Source organism: Somniosus microcephalus, chromosome 12 (assembly GCF_052327205.1).
Source record: "Somniosus microcephalus isolate GS21.2 chromosome 12, FLI_Smic_1.0, whole genome shotgun sequence".
Taxonomy (NCBI): Eukaryota; Metazoa; Chordata; class Chondrichthyes; order Squaliformes; family Somniosidae; genus Somniosus; species Somniosus microcephalus.
Window position 1 is genome coordinate 121,820,821 of NC_140998.1, and position 16,449 is coordinate 121,837,269.

At 45.9% G+C, this 16,449-nt stretch overlaps 1 protein-coding gene across 8 annotated transcripts in view; it reads left to right on the plus strand.

Annotated features, from left to right (window-relative positions):
- LOC147109494 (ryanodine receptor 3-like) overlaps positions 1 to 16,449 on the plus strand; it is a 506,629-nt gene that overhangs the window by 162,397 nt on the left and 327,783 nt on the right. For all 8 annotated transcript variants that reach the window (XM_086003490.1, XM_086003491.1, XM_086003492.1 and 5 more), the window contains 3 exons: positions 520 to 761; positions 7,972 to 8,164; positions 10,094 to 10,310. In XM_086003490.1, coding sequence (XP_085859616.1) covers positions 520 to 761; positions 7,972 to 8,164; positions 10,094 to 10,310 — 652 coding nt within the window. The remainder of the gene's footprint in view (positions 1 to 519; positions 762 to 7,971; positions 8,165 to 10,093; positions 10,311 to 16,449) is intronic.

Here is a 16,449-nt window from a genome sequence, read left to right on the forward strand (position 1 = left end):
GGGGATCAGTACCCACAGTACTATTTATACCCCTATGGCCAGGAGTGGTACTGCGTATCACTACGCCCAACAAGTAGTGCAGTCCTGTCCATAGGTTCAAAGTAGCACACATATTACATACACAACACAGCCATTTTCCAGTTAGAGGGGGCCCATGAGCAGACCTTCCAACTCCTCGCTCCCCGCCCCCCACACCCTCTATCCTGTGTCAAGGGGGAATGCCAGGGCGAGTTTCAGGGCTATACCCTTTAAAGGCCTCAGTGGAACTCACAGCAGCTGAGAGGAATAAATATTCATCGGCTGCCCACCCCATTCCCACTGGATAGGCATGGTTAAAATTGGCCTTACAATACTCCAAAAATGAGTGAGCGGATGAATGGTGGCCCATTAAAATATACTTTATATTTAAAAAAAAGTATGGAAGCTAAAGTTTATAATTCAACTTTGCATCTTATCTATCAGTTCATAAAGGTCTTTAACTAACTATAATAACCATTTTATACTGTTTTTTTTTAACAGCCTAAGGCCTAACATTTTCTTGGGAACTAGTGAAGGATCAGCCCAGTATAAGAAATGGTATTATGAGCTGGTCGTTGATCAGGTCAATCACTTTTTGACTGCGGATCCTATTCACTTACGTGTCGGCTGGGCATCTGCGAAGGGCTACGCTCCCTATCCTGGAGGTGGAGATGGATGGGGAGGTAATGGAGTGGGCGACGATTTGTATTCCTATGGATTTGATGGACTTCGTTTGTGGTCAGGTTTGTAACGGCACAAAAATATCTTGGCTATGTTAAAAGCAAATATTAATTTTATTTATAAGGAATATTTCCTTCTACTGTACTCAGCATGTTGATAAAAAGAATGTTTGTTAATTGATAATTCAATTGTAATCACTGGAATTTGATTTTTTTTGATAAACAGAAAGGTTTTTGATATCTTTCATGTATGCCTTGTAGTCACTATTAAGTTCCATATGTGTAAGGATAGTTTATATATAATTAAAAAATCCTTGGCCCCTAAATTCCTAGATTCACAGAGGGCAGAAAACCTCATTCCATCCAAGAGGGGGCAGGGATCTGTGGTAGAATACTGATGTGCTGGAATTTCACCCTCTTTAAATTGATCCATTAGATTCTGGTAAGGTGCCCACCTCCCGCCATATCAAAGGAGCATTTCTGGGGGAGGTTCTGAGCTTCCCTGGCCTTGTGGGCCTCAGCGGAACTAATGCCAGCTGAGATGCAGGATGAGTCCCATTCAAGACTGAAAAACAGCCCCAAGCCTTTGCTAGAGAATGTTAATCATTCCCAGAATCGATTACCTTCTCCAAGAGGCCTGCCAGCTCTATTGGGAGCAGAAAATCTGAAGAGGAGTGTTGAGTCTATGTTTACAAATGCAGTTATACTGAATAACAGGCCACAGACTACAGAAGTAAGTAAACAGGTCTTTAGTGATTGCGGGTCAGGGCGGAACTGAGGTACACTTTGCTCCGCAGGGTTTATATACCGGTGTGGTCACCACCGGTACTACAATGTACAGGAGCCGTTAAAAAGTAGTCCATCACCTTAAGGTATCCTCTTAAGGTAGTACAGGTTACATACACTACAATTCCTCCCCTTTTAGCTTAACAGTGGACACACCCAATTAATACACTACATGGATAACATATATACAATTTACACACAAGAACTGTTCAAAGATTCAGTCTCTGAGGAGGCCTCCTGATCCGGCCCGGATAACGCCTTTCAGGGATTTCTGGTTCCCGTTGCTGGGGTGACTCATCCACTTGATCTCCTATGGATTCAAAATCATCCAATACGTTCGAGTCTGAGGTAGATGCTACAGGCTCAATAAGTTCTTCAACTGGTGTCTCTGCCGTAGACATGGGGTTGACCCTTGTTCTCGATTCCACAAGTTGGTCAGCATGACGTCGTATTATGTTCTCTCCAACGTCTGCCGTGTACATCAAGGGTCCCTGTCGTGCACGAATTGTCCCAGGTTGCCATTTATCTTCCCTATAGTCCCTGGCCAACACTGGTTGTCCTATTTCAAAACTACGAGTGGCCTTTTTATTTACGTGCTGGAATTGCTTGTTTTCGACTTCCCATCGCACATTGGGTTTTAACAAATCCAACCGGGACCGCAACCTTCTGTTATAGAACATTATGGCAGGGCTTTGATTTGTCACTGCATGCGTGGTGTTTCGATACGCCATTAGGAAATTGTCCACCTTGTGTTGTAGTGGAATATGATCTTCACTCATGGCCTTTATCGCCTTTTTGAACGTTTGTACAAATCTCTCGGCCAACCCATTTGTAGCCGGATGATATGGGGCAGATGTATAGTGTTTCACCCCATTCTTTTTCATGAATTTCTGGAATTCTTCTGACACGAACTGTGGTCCGTTGTCTGAACATATTTGCTCCGGCAATCCATTCCTTGCAAATATGGTTCTTAGAACTGCAATCGTCTTCTCAGAGGTAGTGGTCGACATCTTAATCACTTCTGGCCATTTAGAATGTGCGTCTACTGCTATCAAAAACATGGAATCCATGAATGGACCTGCAAAGTCGATATGCACACATTGCCATGGGGCTGAAGGCCATTCCCACGGATGCAGCGGTGCAATTGGAGGTGCGTTCTGAACTTTTTGGCACCCTGAGCAGCTTTTAGTCAGATCCTCTATTTGTTTGTCGATACCTGGCCACCACACAAGCCCTAGCAAGGCTTTTCATCTTGACTCCCCCCCCCCCCCCCCCCCCCCCCCCCCAGATGACCTTCGTGCAATTCTTTTAGAACTCTCCCTTAATTTAGGAGGAATAATCACCCTTGTTCCATACATCAATGTTCCTTGACATACGGACAGCTGTTCTCGTCTGGCTGAGAATGCTGGTAACAGTGGTTCGCCATGTGCTGGCCATCCCTTCACTGTCAAGTCGTAGACCCGAGACAGTGTCGGGTCATTTCGGGTCTCTCTCAATACCCGCATTGGTGACTGGTAAGCATTCGATGATGGTCGAGTGAAATATCTCGACAGGGTCAACTGCCGGTGCCTCTTCCGCTGTAGGTAGTGGCAGGCGCGACAGCCCATCAGCATTACCATGTTGCTTTGTACCTTTGAATTCAATATCATATTGATGTGCCCCTAGGAAAAGGGACCATCTCTGAAGCCTCTGCGCCGTCATTACCGGAACACCCTTCTTAGGGTTGAAAATGGAAACCAACGGCTGGTGATCTGTCAGCAGCGTAAACTTTTGGCCTTGCAGGTAATGGTTAAATTTCTTAACTCCCCACACGAGGCTGAGAGCCTCCCTATCTATCTGAGCATAGTTGTGCTCAGCGGAGGTCAATGATCTGGATGCGAAAGCGACTGGCCTTTCCGAGCCATCTGGAAACTTATGTGAGAGCACTGCCCCGATACTATATGGAGAAGCATCACAAGCTAAGCGAATAGGCAGCGTTGGGTTAAAGTGAGCCAACACTTCCTTAGAGGTGATCAGTGCCTTGCTCTTTTGAAAAGCCCGCTTACAATCATCGCTCCACTTCCATGGTATTCCCGTTTGCAAAAGAGTGTTTAGCGGGTGTAACACCGTGGATAAATTTGGAAGACACTTGTGGTAATAGTTAACCAACCCGAGGAACAACCTCAACTGGGATACATTTTCCGGTGCTGGAGCTTTGACAACAGCTTTGATCTTGTCAGGTGACTTATGGAGCCCCTCCTGGTCAATGACGTGGCCGCAGTACGAGATTCGCTTTTGAAAGAACTCGCATTTCTAGCAATTAGCTCTTAGCCCATATTCTTTCAATCTGATGAGCACCTGCTCCAAATTCGCGAGGTGATCCTTATCGTTATCTCCTGTAATCAGGATGTCATCCAGGTAGCATTGTGTGCCTGGGATTCCCTGCAATACCTGCTCCATGGCCCTTTGCCAAATCGCTGGAGCTGATGCCACTCCAAAAACCAGCCTATTATACCGATATAAGCCCTTATGTGTGTTGATCGTGAGATACTGTCGTGACGCTTCATCAACTTCCATCTGTAGGTACGCCTGCGCCAGGTCTATCTTGGTGAAGTGTTTCCCGCCAGACAGCGAAGCGAAGATATCTTCAATCCGCGGAAGCGGATATTGCACCGTGTGAAGAACGGGATTGACAGTGATCTTGAAATCGCCACAGATGCGAACCTTCCCAGGTTCCCCCGGCTTGTTGCTCAACGAACGCTTCATGACAGGAACAATGGGTGCAGCCCATTCGCTCCAGTCCACCTTGGACAGTACCCCTGAACGTTCTAGCCCTTCCAGCTCTGCTTCCACAGCAGGTCGTATCGCATAAGGCACCGGTCTGGCTTTGAAAAATTTTGGGTGTGCATGTTCTTCAACTTTGATGGTTGCCGTAATTCCTTTCAGTGTTCCAAGTCCCTGTTGGAACAGCTCCTTAGCATCGTCTAAGATTTTGGACAGTCGTTTAGGTTTGACGTCGTCCTCCTTACAGGCATCCACAGTCAGTGCTTGTATGGAATGCCAGTCCAAATTTATTCTCCGGATCCATTCCCGTCCCATTAGTGGCGGACCTCCATCAGGTAACACATACAAGTCCATTTTCTGACTTTCTTTACCATTGTAGACCACATTTACTTTTATCTTTCCTTTGGGGTATACTATTTGCCCCGTGTATGTTTTCAATACAATCTCCGTATCCCTCAGGGGAATGTGCGAGAATAACCTTTTGTAATCTTGCTTATTCATGCCGACCCTGTGTCCAATTCCATCTTCACTTGGACTCCTGCTATCCGGAGCATGACCCATATAGTTTGGTGGTCTGCTGTGTTACCCACATTATATATTTTCAGACAACCCAGTTCCTTACTGCTGGAGTCTGAATCCGTCTTCTGTTCATCCAAACTGTTCTCTGTCACCTTGTGTACTTTTTTGTACTTCTCCTGCGGTGACTTTTTGCTGCTGGTCTTCTTTCCTGACCGGCATACTCTCGCTATGTGACCAAGTTTGCCACATTGCCTGCATTCTTTGTCTTTGAACCAGCACTGGTTCTGGTCATGCGTTGTCCTTCCGCAACGATAGCACTTTACTGCGCCCAATGCCATTTCATTGGTGCTGAATTCCAGTGGCCTTTGCTGTATCTCTGCAGCGCCCCGTGCTGCTGCCTCGTGGGATGCTGCAATGCTGAAAGCTTTGTCCAGCGTAAGATCCTTTTCCTCTAGCAGTCGCTTCTGGTTTCCTTCCCTTAGGAGCCCACACACAAACTTATCTCTCAGTACGTCTGCTAGTCCTGTTCCGAACTGGCAGTACTTTGATAACTTGCGCAGTTCTGTTAGGAATTCAGTGTTGCTTTCTTCTTTAAGTTGAATTCTTTTGTAGAATTTAAATCGTTCCGCTATCAGCAGCGGCGTGGGGTTTAAATGCTCTTGCAGGATAGTAACAATATCCGCGAAACTCTTCCCTACCGGTTTGTCTGGGGTTACCAGGTTCCTTAATAACCCGTACGTCTTCGCACCCATCGAGTTTAATAGGGTTAGTGCTTTCTTATCATCCAGTACATCATTCGTTGTGCAGTAAACTTCGATGCGTTCCACATAAGTGGCCCAATCTTCCACATCGTTATCAAAAGCAGTGATGTTACCCGTTTTTGGCATCCTTGCTGAGTTTCTCCTTTCCCTTCGGATATTATTTAATATGATGACTTTTTAAAATTTTTTATTTAAGATGGCGGCTTTTCCCGCGCTTGTCATCTTCCCCCGCCGACTCAAGATGGTGATTCCCGCGTTGTTGCCGTCCACGCCTCCCAGCGGTCCTTCCTGCCTTTCTTTTCCTTGCGCTGCTGCTCTTGTTGCCCCGCCGCTCCCGTGGTCCTTGTGGCCATAAACGCTTTTCTGGCTGCTGCGCGTCTCTGCCCCGATTGCAGTCCGGCCCCTGACACCAGCTGCGGTCGTGTTCTCCGCCCTTTTCTTCATTTTCCCTCCCCTTCTCCCACTGACAACTAGGCCGACTTCCCCCCCGTGCCGCTCGATCGGGCTTACCCGCCGCTGTCGTAGAAGGGATGATCACTGCCTTTTGCTGATGTTGGACTTCGTGGCCAGAAAACCAACCCGGGTTCCCGATGGCCTCCCGTGCGATGCTGTGCTCAGCAGGATGTTGAGGGCGGATGCCCTTTTGCGACGCCCGTTTCTGAGGACGAAGCTTCCTTGGATGCAAAACTGCCGCTAGGTACGATCAGACTCGTCGCCACTGTTGAGTCTGTTTTTACAAATGCAGTTATGCTGAATAACAGGACACAGACTGCAGAAGTAAGTAAACAGGTCTTTAGTGATTGAGGGTCAGGGCGGAACTGAGGTACACTTTGCTCTGCAGGGTTTATATACTGGTGTGGTCACCACCGGTACTACAATGTACAGGAGCCGTTAAAAAGTAGTCCATCACCTTAAGGTATCCTCTTAAGGTAGTACAGGTTACATACACTACAAGGAGTTTCTTCAGTGCCCCACTGGGACTCGCCAATAGCAGAGCCGCATGGTGGTGCTCCGACATCTCGCTGCCAGTTTAGGGCAGACACCACTGACGCACCCTTGCCAGTGTGATGCATCCGCCTTGGTCATGCAAATGACCCCATCCCTGGAGTATGGGATGGAACCGCCGGTTTAGAGCCAGAGCAGGCGGGGGTTCTGCTCTGCCGCACTTGTGCTGATTGAGCAGGCCCCAGAAATTCTCAGGCCAAAATGTTTGTGTTGGAGATCAAAAGTTGTAGTTTTGCCCTTAGTGCCATCCAGTATTTGGCACAATTCGAACAATGTAGGATGAAAATTAACTGTTCATCAAAAAGTAAGGACTGCAATGGAAAGGATGTATAACGGGCAGTCGATCCGATCCCGCCAGTATTATGCACTCACTGAAGATGCAAGTTCTAATTATATGCTTGTAAAACTGAAATGAGAATTAGTTGTCATCTTGCCTGCTATCAAACTGGAGACAAGCAATCAATACCTTCTTAATGTGACAGTTTTGGAACATTGCACCCTGGTAACACCAGCTCTTAACCAGGCAAGAGGACTGCCTCATTTTTTCATGGAAAATCAAAAAGAGGCATGCGGGTGGATAAAATCACTGCAGAGCTCTTAGCACTCTGTTCCCATTGCCTCCCCCCGACCTGCCACTTTAACCACACAGCGGGGCCTCATGAATTCATGCAATCGGGGCCCTGTGAGGCAATTCAGAAGTCCTGCCCAGCATTACCCCCATCTCCCAGTCTGCAGTACACAACTGTATTAAGCAAGACACCAATGTTGTGTTCGCCAGCGCTAACCAATGCATCACTTTCCCCATTGACCCCAGCAGTCAACACAAGAGAGCTTGGGATTTGCAGCAATGGTTGGCCTCCCTCGAATCTAAGGCATCATTGACTGCACACATGTTGCCATCAAGGGTACCAGCCAGCAGTATTCGTGAATAGGAAGGGCCACCACTCCATTAATGTCCATCTGGTCTCCAATCACAGAAACGGGATCATGTAAGTTTCTGCAAAATACCCAGGCAGCTATTATGCATTTATCCTGTGACACTCAACCACCACCGCCCCCCCCCCCCCCCCAAAGTACAAACAGACAAATAACATGAAAATGTATGTTTTACCTTTTAAACAGTCCATTTCTTATATCATTGCTCCCATATTTGGCTGGGGTCACTGGGCATGGGTCCTGCAGGCCCATGTGTTATTAATTGGTGAGAAGAGTTGGACTGGGTTTGTTAGAGTAATACCTGTTTGGGTATAAATAAAAAATGTACAATATTTTCACAATAAAATGGCTGCTGATGGTCTTCCTTGATCTTATTCCTCTCATCCTATCTCCAATGGAAATAATTTTTATAGTAGACCAGATAAAATGTTTTGGTGATGATGGTGTTAATGCTCCATAATCAACACTTTGATATTGGTATTGTTCATTTTCCTCCATAACAGGTCGAGTTGCCAGAGCTGTAACATCAGCTAATCAACATATACTGAACTCCGACGATGTAATTAGTTGTTGCCTGGATTTGGGTGTTCCTAGTATATCCTTCCGCATTAACGGACAGCCAGTGCAAGGGATGTTTGAGAGCTTCAACACTGATGGCCTGTTCTTCCCTGTGGTCAGCTTTTCTGCGGGTGCCAAGTACGTTTATCTTCACTGTCCTGCCAGGGGACTGAATGTCTGTTCTGATTTTGAAAGTACAATTACGGACGCAAATCTGCAGGAAAGCAATCCCGCTACTTGTACTAGGATTGCACCTGCCATGAACCTCCACCGCTGACCTCGGCAGACTCTCTCATTACCATTGAAATGTGGGCAGCTGCACCACCTGGGCCCATCTAATATGCTTGCCATGCTGGGGAGGCAGGAAGGTTCAGTGGAAGACAAGCATGTCAGAGGGAGGGGACAGAGTTCCCCCCAGTTTTAATAGAATTGGTCACGTGTCCATCCTCTGAAACGAGGGATACACGGCGAAATGGTTTTAAATAAATAATTTGTGCATAGCCCAGCAAATACACATATTTACAATATCTATTTCCTATGTAAATTGAAGACCAAGAGCCATGAAGTAGAATTGGAGGCGTGTATAGACTTGTATAGAGTTTCCTAATTTCTCAATGTAGCACCATTGCAAATACATTCCAAAAGAATGTGTTTCTGATGTAGGAACCAGAGCAATTCTTCCCCCATTATTCTTTAAATTGGAAAGTATTAATCTTGTTGCTAAAAAAAAATTGAAACATGACTTCAGTACCTTAGGTTTTCAGTGTTTTTATATAAAATGAAAGGAATACCAAAGGACATCCATGTTTAAAGGGCAAGTCGCATCTAAACTCTTCAGTCACAAGGATAGATTTTGCTCTTTGTTGCACCTTAGAAATGCTCAGTTGAAGAGGAAATGGGGGTTTGTTACATCAGGTCTCGCCCCCAACTGCGTTGCCCCCGTACATTGCTTGCACATAGCACGGGACCAGCATTGGGGAGGGAGCATTCCAGCCCTTCCTACTTTACTTCAAGGCAGCTAAAAGGAGGGATGCCTCAAAACATTGGCTGTGAGGCTTGTGCCAGGACTCTCTGCAGATTGGAGGGTCTGTGAGAGTCACGGGATGGCTCAAAGAAGCAAGATGGCAGCAAGTCGGACAAGATCAGTAAATTATTCCCCGCTATCCAGCACTACCTTTGAGTCTTCTCCAGCAGCAGTTAGATGACCAAAATGCTGTGTTCTGAAACACAGCTGCAGGCCTCTCGTGCTCGCAGCTGCACCCTGTTTCTCCTCCATTCCCAGTGCAAGGTTCTACTGAGGACAGGCCTGTGCTGGGAGGGCACCCAGGAAAGAAAGGAAGAAAAACTTGCATTTATATAACACCTTTCACGGCCACCAGGCATCTCAAAGCGCTTTACAACCAATGAAGTACTTTTGGAGTGTAGTCACTGTTGTAATAGGAGTGGGCCTTTGGCGTAGCGGTAGCATCCCCGCCACTGAGCCAGAAGGCGTAGGGTTTCGAACCCCGCTCCAGACAGTCCCGGCAAGTGGAGTCGGAGTTCCGGCTCTAAATTCTGGGTTGACATCCAGTGGGATACTTGCATCCATGGGTGTGGGTGGCCCCCACCCTCGTATGGGTTGTGGGAGCTTGTAAAACCCTCCCGCTATAGGACTAACCACCCTAATGGCTGGTATGAAGATGGTTACAGTCATGGAAGGAGCGTTAATCGCGGCCAGAAATCCTTCCACCACTTCATACAGTTCCCCAAAGGGAACAGTGTGAAGACACGTACGATGACAACTGTTGAAATGTAGGAAAATGCAAATGGCTTAGGCCAGTAAGAGTGGGCGTCCTACACCCACAGCAGGCACACTGCATCTCCAATACACTGTACCTGTCTGGCACCTGGGGTGGATTGAGGGGCAGACAGAGGGAAATATTGGCCCTCTAATTTCTAAGTGCTATCACTTAATACAGGCCCGACATGATTTTCTGATTGTGTGTTGATGCAGAGAACCGCATATGGCTTGCCAAATTTTAAGGAATGCTTTGTGATTCATCTTTGTTTTTCTGTTCTTTTTTCAAGAGTACGTTTTTTGATTGGAGGTCACCATGGAGATTTTAGGTTTTTGCCTCCCCCTGGCTACGCACCCTGCTATGAAGCACTGCTTCCAAAGGAGAAACTGAGATTGGAGCCAATCAAAGAATACAAGCGAGATTATAATGGCGTTCGAGATTTACTAGGGACAGTAAGCCATCTTTCCCAGGCCTCCTTCATCCCCAAGCCTGCAGATACCAGCCAGGTACTTAAACCCCCGCAAATAGTGTGGTGAATAAATTCATTAAGATTTTATACGATTTAGCAACTAAGCTGTGCAAAAACTGAACAGTGTTTTTGGTTCAGAAACTAAAGTTAAACACGAATGAAAATTGTACAGTAATAAATGACTGTCTTTTGTGCCTTATGATTGTGATTGCGAGAATGTCCCATCCAAACATATCCTCAGTTTGGTCTGGGTATTCTGCTTCATTTACATTGGACGTAAGCCAGCCTGGTACTGACCCACCAAACAAAAATCAGATAACACATTAGTCCTATGCAAGGGCAGAGAGGAGACTGAGGGCAGATCGAGGATATCTAATTATTTGATGGGTGTTCACACATATGATTTTGAAGTCAGGATGTGGAATTGCTGCCATAAGAGAAGCTGAGATTCGACTGGACCCAATTATATAGAGTATTGGTGAGATTGTGATGGTGCTAAAGATTTACAAGGTGCTACATCATTTGCCAGATACTAGTTTACTGATTTAAAAAAAAAAATAAGTCTTTGTACCCACTTTCATCACCTTGGCTCTGTTTGTTTTAGTAGTCCAAGAATACCAATGATGGTCATTTGTAACTTAATGAATTGAAGAGCATTATTCTGTTTACAGAGCGGGACAAATATCCTTGCGGGGAGGTTTGCTAGCACTGTTCGGGGGGGTTTAAACTAAAATGGCAGGGGGTTGGGAACCTGAGCAAGGAGACAGAGGAAAGGAAAACGGATAAAAGCAAAAGATAGGAAGCAGAAAAACAAAAGTGGCAGTCAGAGAAATCAACGGCTTAAATCAAACATGGCCACAGTAAATAATAATTCTAATAGGTCTAAGAGCGTTAAAAAAACAAGCCTGAAGGCTTTGTGTCTTAATGCGAGGAGCATTTGTAATAAGGTGGATGAATTGGCTGCGCAAATAGAGGTAAATGAATATGATTTGATTGGGATTACGGAAACGTGGCTCAAGGATGGCCAAGACTGGGAACTCAACATCCAGGGGTATTCGATATTCAGGAAAGATAGGCAAAAAGGAAAGGGAGGTGGGGTAGCATTACTGGTTAAAGAAGGGATTAATACAATTGTAATGAAGGATATTAGCTCTGATGATGTGGAATCTGTATGGGTAGAATTGAGAAATACTAAGGGGAAAAAAACATTAGTGGGAGTGATATATAGACCTCCAAACAGTAAGGCGGAGGTTGGGGATGGCATTAAAAGGGAACTTAAAGAAGTGTGCAATAAGGGCACAGCAGTCGTCATGGGTGACTTTAATCTACATATAGATTGGGCCAACCAAATTAGTAACAATACTGTGGAGAAGGAATTCCTGGAGTGTTGACGGGATGGTTTCCTGGACCAATATGTCGAGGAACCAACCAGAGATCAGGCCATCTTAGACTGGGTATTATGCAACGAGAAAGGATTAATTAGCAATCTTGTTGTACGAGGCCCCTTGGGTCGGAGCGATCATAATATGATCGAATTCTTCATTAAGATGGAGAATGAAGCAGTTGACTCAGAGACAAGGGTCCTCAATTTAAATAAAGGAAACTACGATGGTCTGAGGAGTGAGTTGGGTAGGATTGAGTGGGGAATGGCGCTCAAAGGGTTGATGGTGGATAGGCAATGGCAAACATTCAAAGACCGAATGGATGAGCTACAGAATTTGTTCATCCCAGTTTGGCGTAAAAATAAAACAAAAAAGGTGACTCAACCGTGGCTAACAAGGGAAATTAGGGATAGCATAAGATCCAAGGAGAGGACATATAAATTGGCTAGAAAAAGCAATAATCCTGAGGATTGGGAGCAGTTTAGGAGTCAACAAAGGAGGACAAAGGGATTAATTAAGAAAGGGAAAATAGAATATGAGAGTAAGCTAGCAGGGAACATAAAAACTGACTGTAAAAGCTTTTATAGATATGTGAAGAGAAAAAGATTGGTGAAGTCAAGCGTAGGTCCCTAGGATCAGGGGAATTTATCATGGGAAACAAGGAAATGGCAGACCAACTAAATACATACTTTGGTTCTGTCTTCACAAAGGAGGACACAAATAACCTCCCAGAGATGCCGGGGAACATATGGTCTGATGAAAGGGAGGAACTGAAAGAAATCAGTATTTGTAGGGAAATGGTGTTAGGGAAATTGATGGGATTGAAGGCCGATAAACCCCCAGGGCCTGATGGTCTACATCCCAGGGTACTTAAGGAAGTGGCCCTAGAGATAGTAGATGCATTGCTGTTCATCTTCCAGAACTCTATAGACTCTGGAACGGTACCCATGGATTGGAGGATAGCTAATGTTACCCCACTATTCAAAAAAGGTGGTAGAGAAAAAGCGGGGAATTATAGACCGGTAAGCCTGACATCGGTAGTGGGAAAAATGCTAGAGTCTATTATAAAAGATGTAATAGCAGACCACTTGGAAAGCAGTGACAGGATCGGACAAAGTCAACATGGATTTACAAAAGGTAAATCATGCTTGACTAATCTACTGGAATTTTTTGAGGATGTAACTGGTAAAATATATAAGGGAGAACCAGTGGATGTGGTGTATTTGAACTTTCAGAAGGCTTTCGATAAGGTCCCACATAAGAGATTAGCGTGCAAAATTAAGGCACATGGGATTGGGAGCAAGGTATTGACTTGGATAGAGAACTGGTTGGCGGACAGAAAGCAAAGAGTTGGAATAAACGGATCATTTTCCGAGTGGCAGGTGTAGTGTATGTACCTTTAAGAGCCCCTGTGTACTGTAATACCGGTAGTGACCACTCGGGTATATAAGCCTGTATAGCGTCTTGTATCTTTTAGTTCACCTCCAGACTTTGTTCAGTAAACACCTGTTAAACCAACTCCTGCATTCTGTGTCTTCATTAACACACGGATACAACAGTGGCGACGAATTGGAAACGGACTTACCTGCAATTCGGCAGCACCTCCAGGAGATCGATTCCTCAGACGAAGGTCGAAGAAAAAAAAAAGAAGAAAAACTGTGGTTTCACCAGCTAGCCGGGCTGGTGGCAGGTACTGCACTAATCCTTCCTGGGCGGCCTGCTGGGGCTCGATCGGGTGGCTCTGCAGCGGGGCCGAGCAGCGAGTCGGAAGGCGGAGGCAAACAGAGACGGAGGGTGGTGCACTCGGGAGACGGCCGGCGCTGCAAAGCAGGTCGGCGTTCGGACCAAGCAGAGGGAGGGAAAAGTCCCAGAGAGTCCGGCGGGAACGAGTCTCCCAACTATTAAAAATATCTGTGTAAATAAAAACCGCGGAGAACAGCGTTGTCAGCAGCGGCGGGAAAGCACGGGAGACGCCATTTTTTCTCGGCAGCGAAGAAAGGAAAGCGCGGGAGGCGCCATTTTTGATTTTCAGGATGCCTAAGACTGGCAATATTACTGCTTTCGATAGTGATATAGAGGATTGGACCACATGTGGAAAGAGTGGAGGTATATTACACAGCAAATGAAGTAGAGGATGATAAAAAGGCATCGGTACTTCTAAATCTGATGGGCGCAAGGACATACGGGCTGTTACGAAACCTAATCACTCCAGCCAAACCGATGGACAGGAATTTTAAGGAGATTGTTGATACCCTGCAGGAGCACATAAACCCAACACCGCTGCTGATAGTGGAATGATTCAAATTCTTCAGGAGGAATCAGCACAAGAATGAAAGTAACGCTGATTACCTCACCAATTCGGGGCAGGACTGGCAGATTCTCTACGAGACAAATTCGTCTGCGGTCTCCTAAGGGAAGGAACACAGAAAAGGCTACTTCCTGAGAAAGATTTGACACTGGACAAGGCTTTCAGTGTGGCTGTATCATACGAAGCAGCAGCAAGAGGAGCTGCAGAGATACAGCAAAAGCCACAGGACTTCAGCACCCATGAAATGACACGGGGTTTCGAGAGATGTTATCGCTGCGGCAGATCCACCCATGACCAGAAGGACTGCTGGTTCAAGGACAAATCATGCAGGCAATGCGGTAAGATGGGACACATTGCACGTGTATGCAGATCTGGAAAAAAATCCGCTGACAGTAAAAAGGTCAATAAGGAAAAGTACAGAAAGGTACAAATGATGACGGACGGTAGCTCCGAAGACCAGAAGAGCGATAGCGACTCCGGAAACAAGAGACTAAGCTGTCTCAAATTACATAATGTAATTGCCAAAGAAGATTACCAGACCATTTGGGTTACCCTCACGATAGCGGGGTCCCCAGTCAAAATGGAGCTAGATACAGGATCAGCTCTGACCGTCATGAGTCGACGGGATTACGAGCGGCTATTTCCGCATATACCTTTGAAAGACGCATCCATTATCTTGAAGACATATACGGGGCAGAAAGTATACCCCAGAGGGAAAATAAGGGTGCCTGTTGTATACAACGGCAAGGAAATACAGAAGTTGTATTTATACGTTCTGCAAGATGGTGGTCCACCGTTGTTGGGACGTGAATGGATCAGAAAGATACGTTTAGACTGGCACTCCATTCAGACACTGACGGTGACCAGTAAGAAAAAAAAATGATGATGACGTCATACCTGGACGATTAAAAGAAATCTTGGCTAACGCCAAAGAAGTGTTTCAACAGGAACTAGGAACCCTGAAAGGCGCCACCGCCTCAATAAAAGTGGAAGATGCGGCAATTCCCAAGTTTTTTAAGGCAAGGCCGGTGCCATACGCAATTCGTCCAGCAGTCGAGGCAGAGCTGGAGAATTTGGAAAAAGCAGGCGTGTTATCCAAGGTAGATTGGAGCGAGTGGGCAACACCCATCGTCCCGGTCATGAAGAAAATGTTGAATAATGATAAATCTGAAGAACAGAGAAAAATTCGCATCTGTGGGGACTTCAAGGTGACTGTAAACCCGGTCCTTCACACGATACATTATCCTCTTCCGAGGATAGAAGATATTTTCGCCTCACTATCCGGAGGGAAACGTTTCACCAAAATTGACTTGGCACAGGCATATCTACAGATGGAGGCTGAGGAGGCCTCTAAAAAGTATCTCACGATAAACACACACAAAGGCCTGTACCAGTACAATCGACTGGTTTTCGGAGTAGCATCAGCTCCAGCTATCTGGCAAAGAGCTATGGAGCAAGTCCTGCCAGGGATTCCGGGGACTCAATGCTACCTAGACGACATCCTTGTAACAGGAGAAAACGACAACGAGCACCTTGCCAACTTGGAGCAGGTGCTCACTAGGCTGAGAGAACAGGGCCTACAAGCAAATCGCCCCAAGTGTGAATTTTTCCAGAAACAAATATCATATTGTGGCCATATAATTAACAAAGAAGGGTTGCATAAGTCACCTGAAAAAATTGAAGCGATCGTAAAAGCCCCCGCGCCTGAAAATGTCTCACAATTAAGGTTGTTCCTGGGATTGATAAATTACTATCATAAATTTTTACCGAATTTGTCAACTGTTCTGCACCCTCTTAATGCACTGCTACAAACGGGAGTAATTTGGAAATGGAGCGAAGACTGTAAACGTGCCTTCCATAAATGCAAAGGCTTGATCACGTCCAAGGAAGTGTTGGCTCATTACAACCCATCACTGCCAATCAGACTGGCGTGCGATGCATCCCCTTACGGCGTAGGAGCGGTATTATCGCATAGATTCCCTGATGGCTCGGAGCGGCCGATAGCTTTTGTGTCACGCTCATTGAACTCAGCTGAGCGTAACTATGCCCAGATCGACAGGGAAGCACTCAGCCTGGTGTGGGGAGTGAAGAAATTCAACCATTACCTACACGGACAAAAATTTACCTTGTTGACTGACTATCAACCCCTCGTCTCCATATTCAACCCTAAAAAGGGCGTTCCCATTATGACAGCGCAAAGGCTAAAGAGGTGGTCCCTTTTCCTAGGGACACACCAATATGACATAGAATACAAAGGATCAAAACAGCATGGGAATGCTGACGGTTTATCACGCCTACCGTTGCCAACGGTAGAAGAGGCACCTACAGTGGACCCAGTGGAGATGTTCCACTCAACCATAGTGGAATGTCTACCAGTAACAAATTCTACCATTGAAAAGGAAACGAGAAATGACCCGACTCTCTCACGTGTCTACGATTTAATGGTGAAGGGATGGCCAGCACATGGTGAACCACTGTTGCCAGCA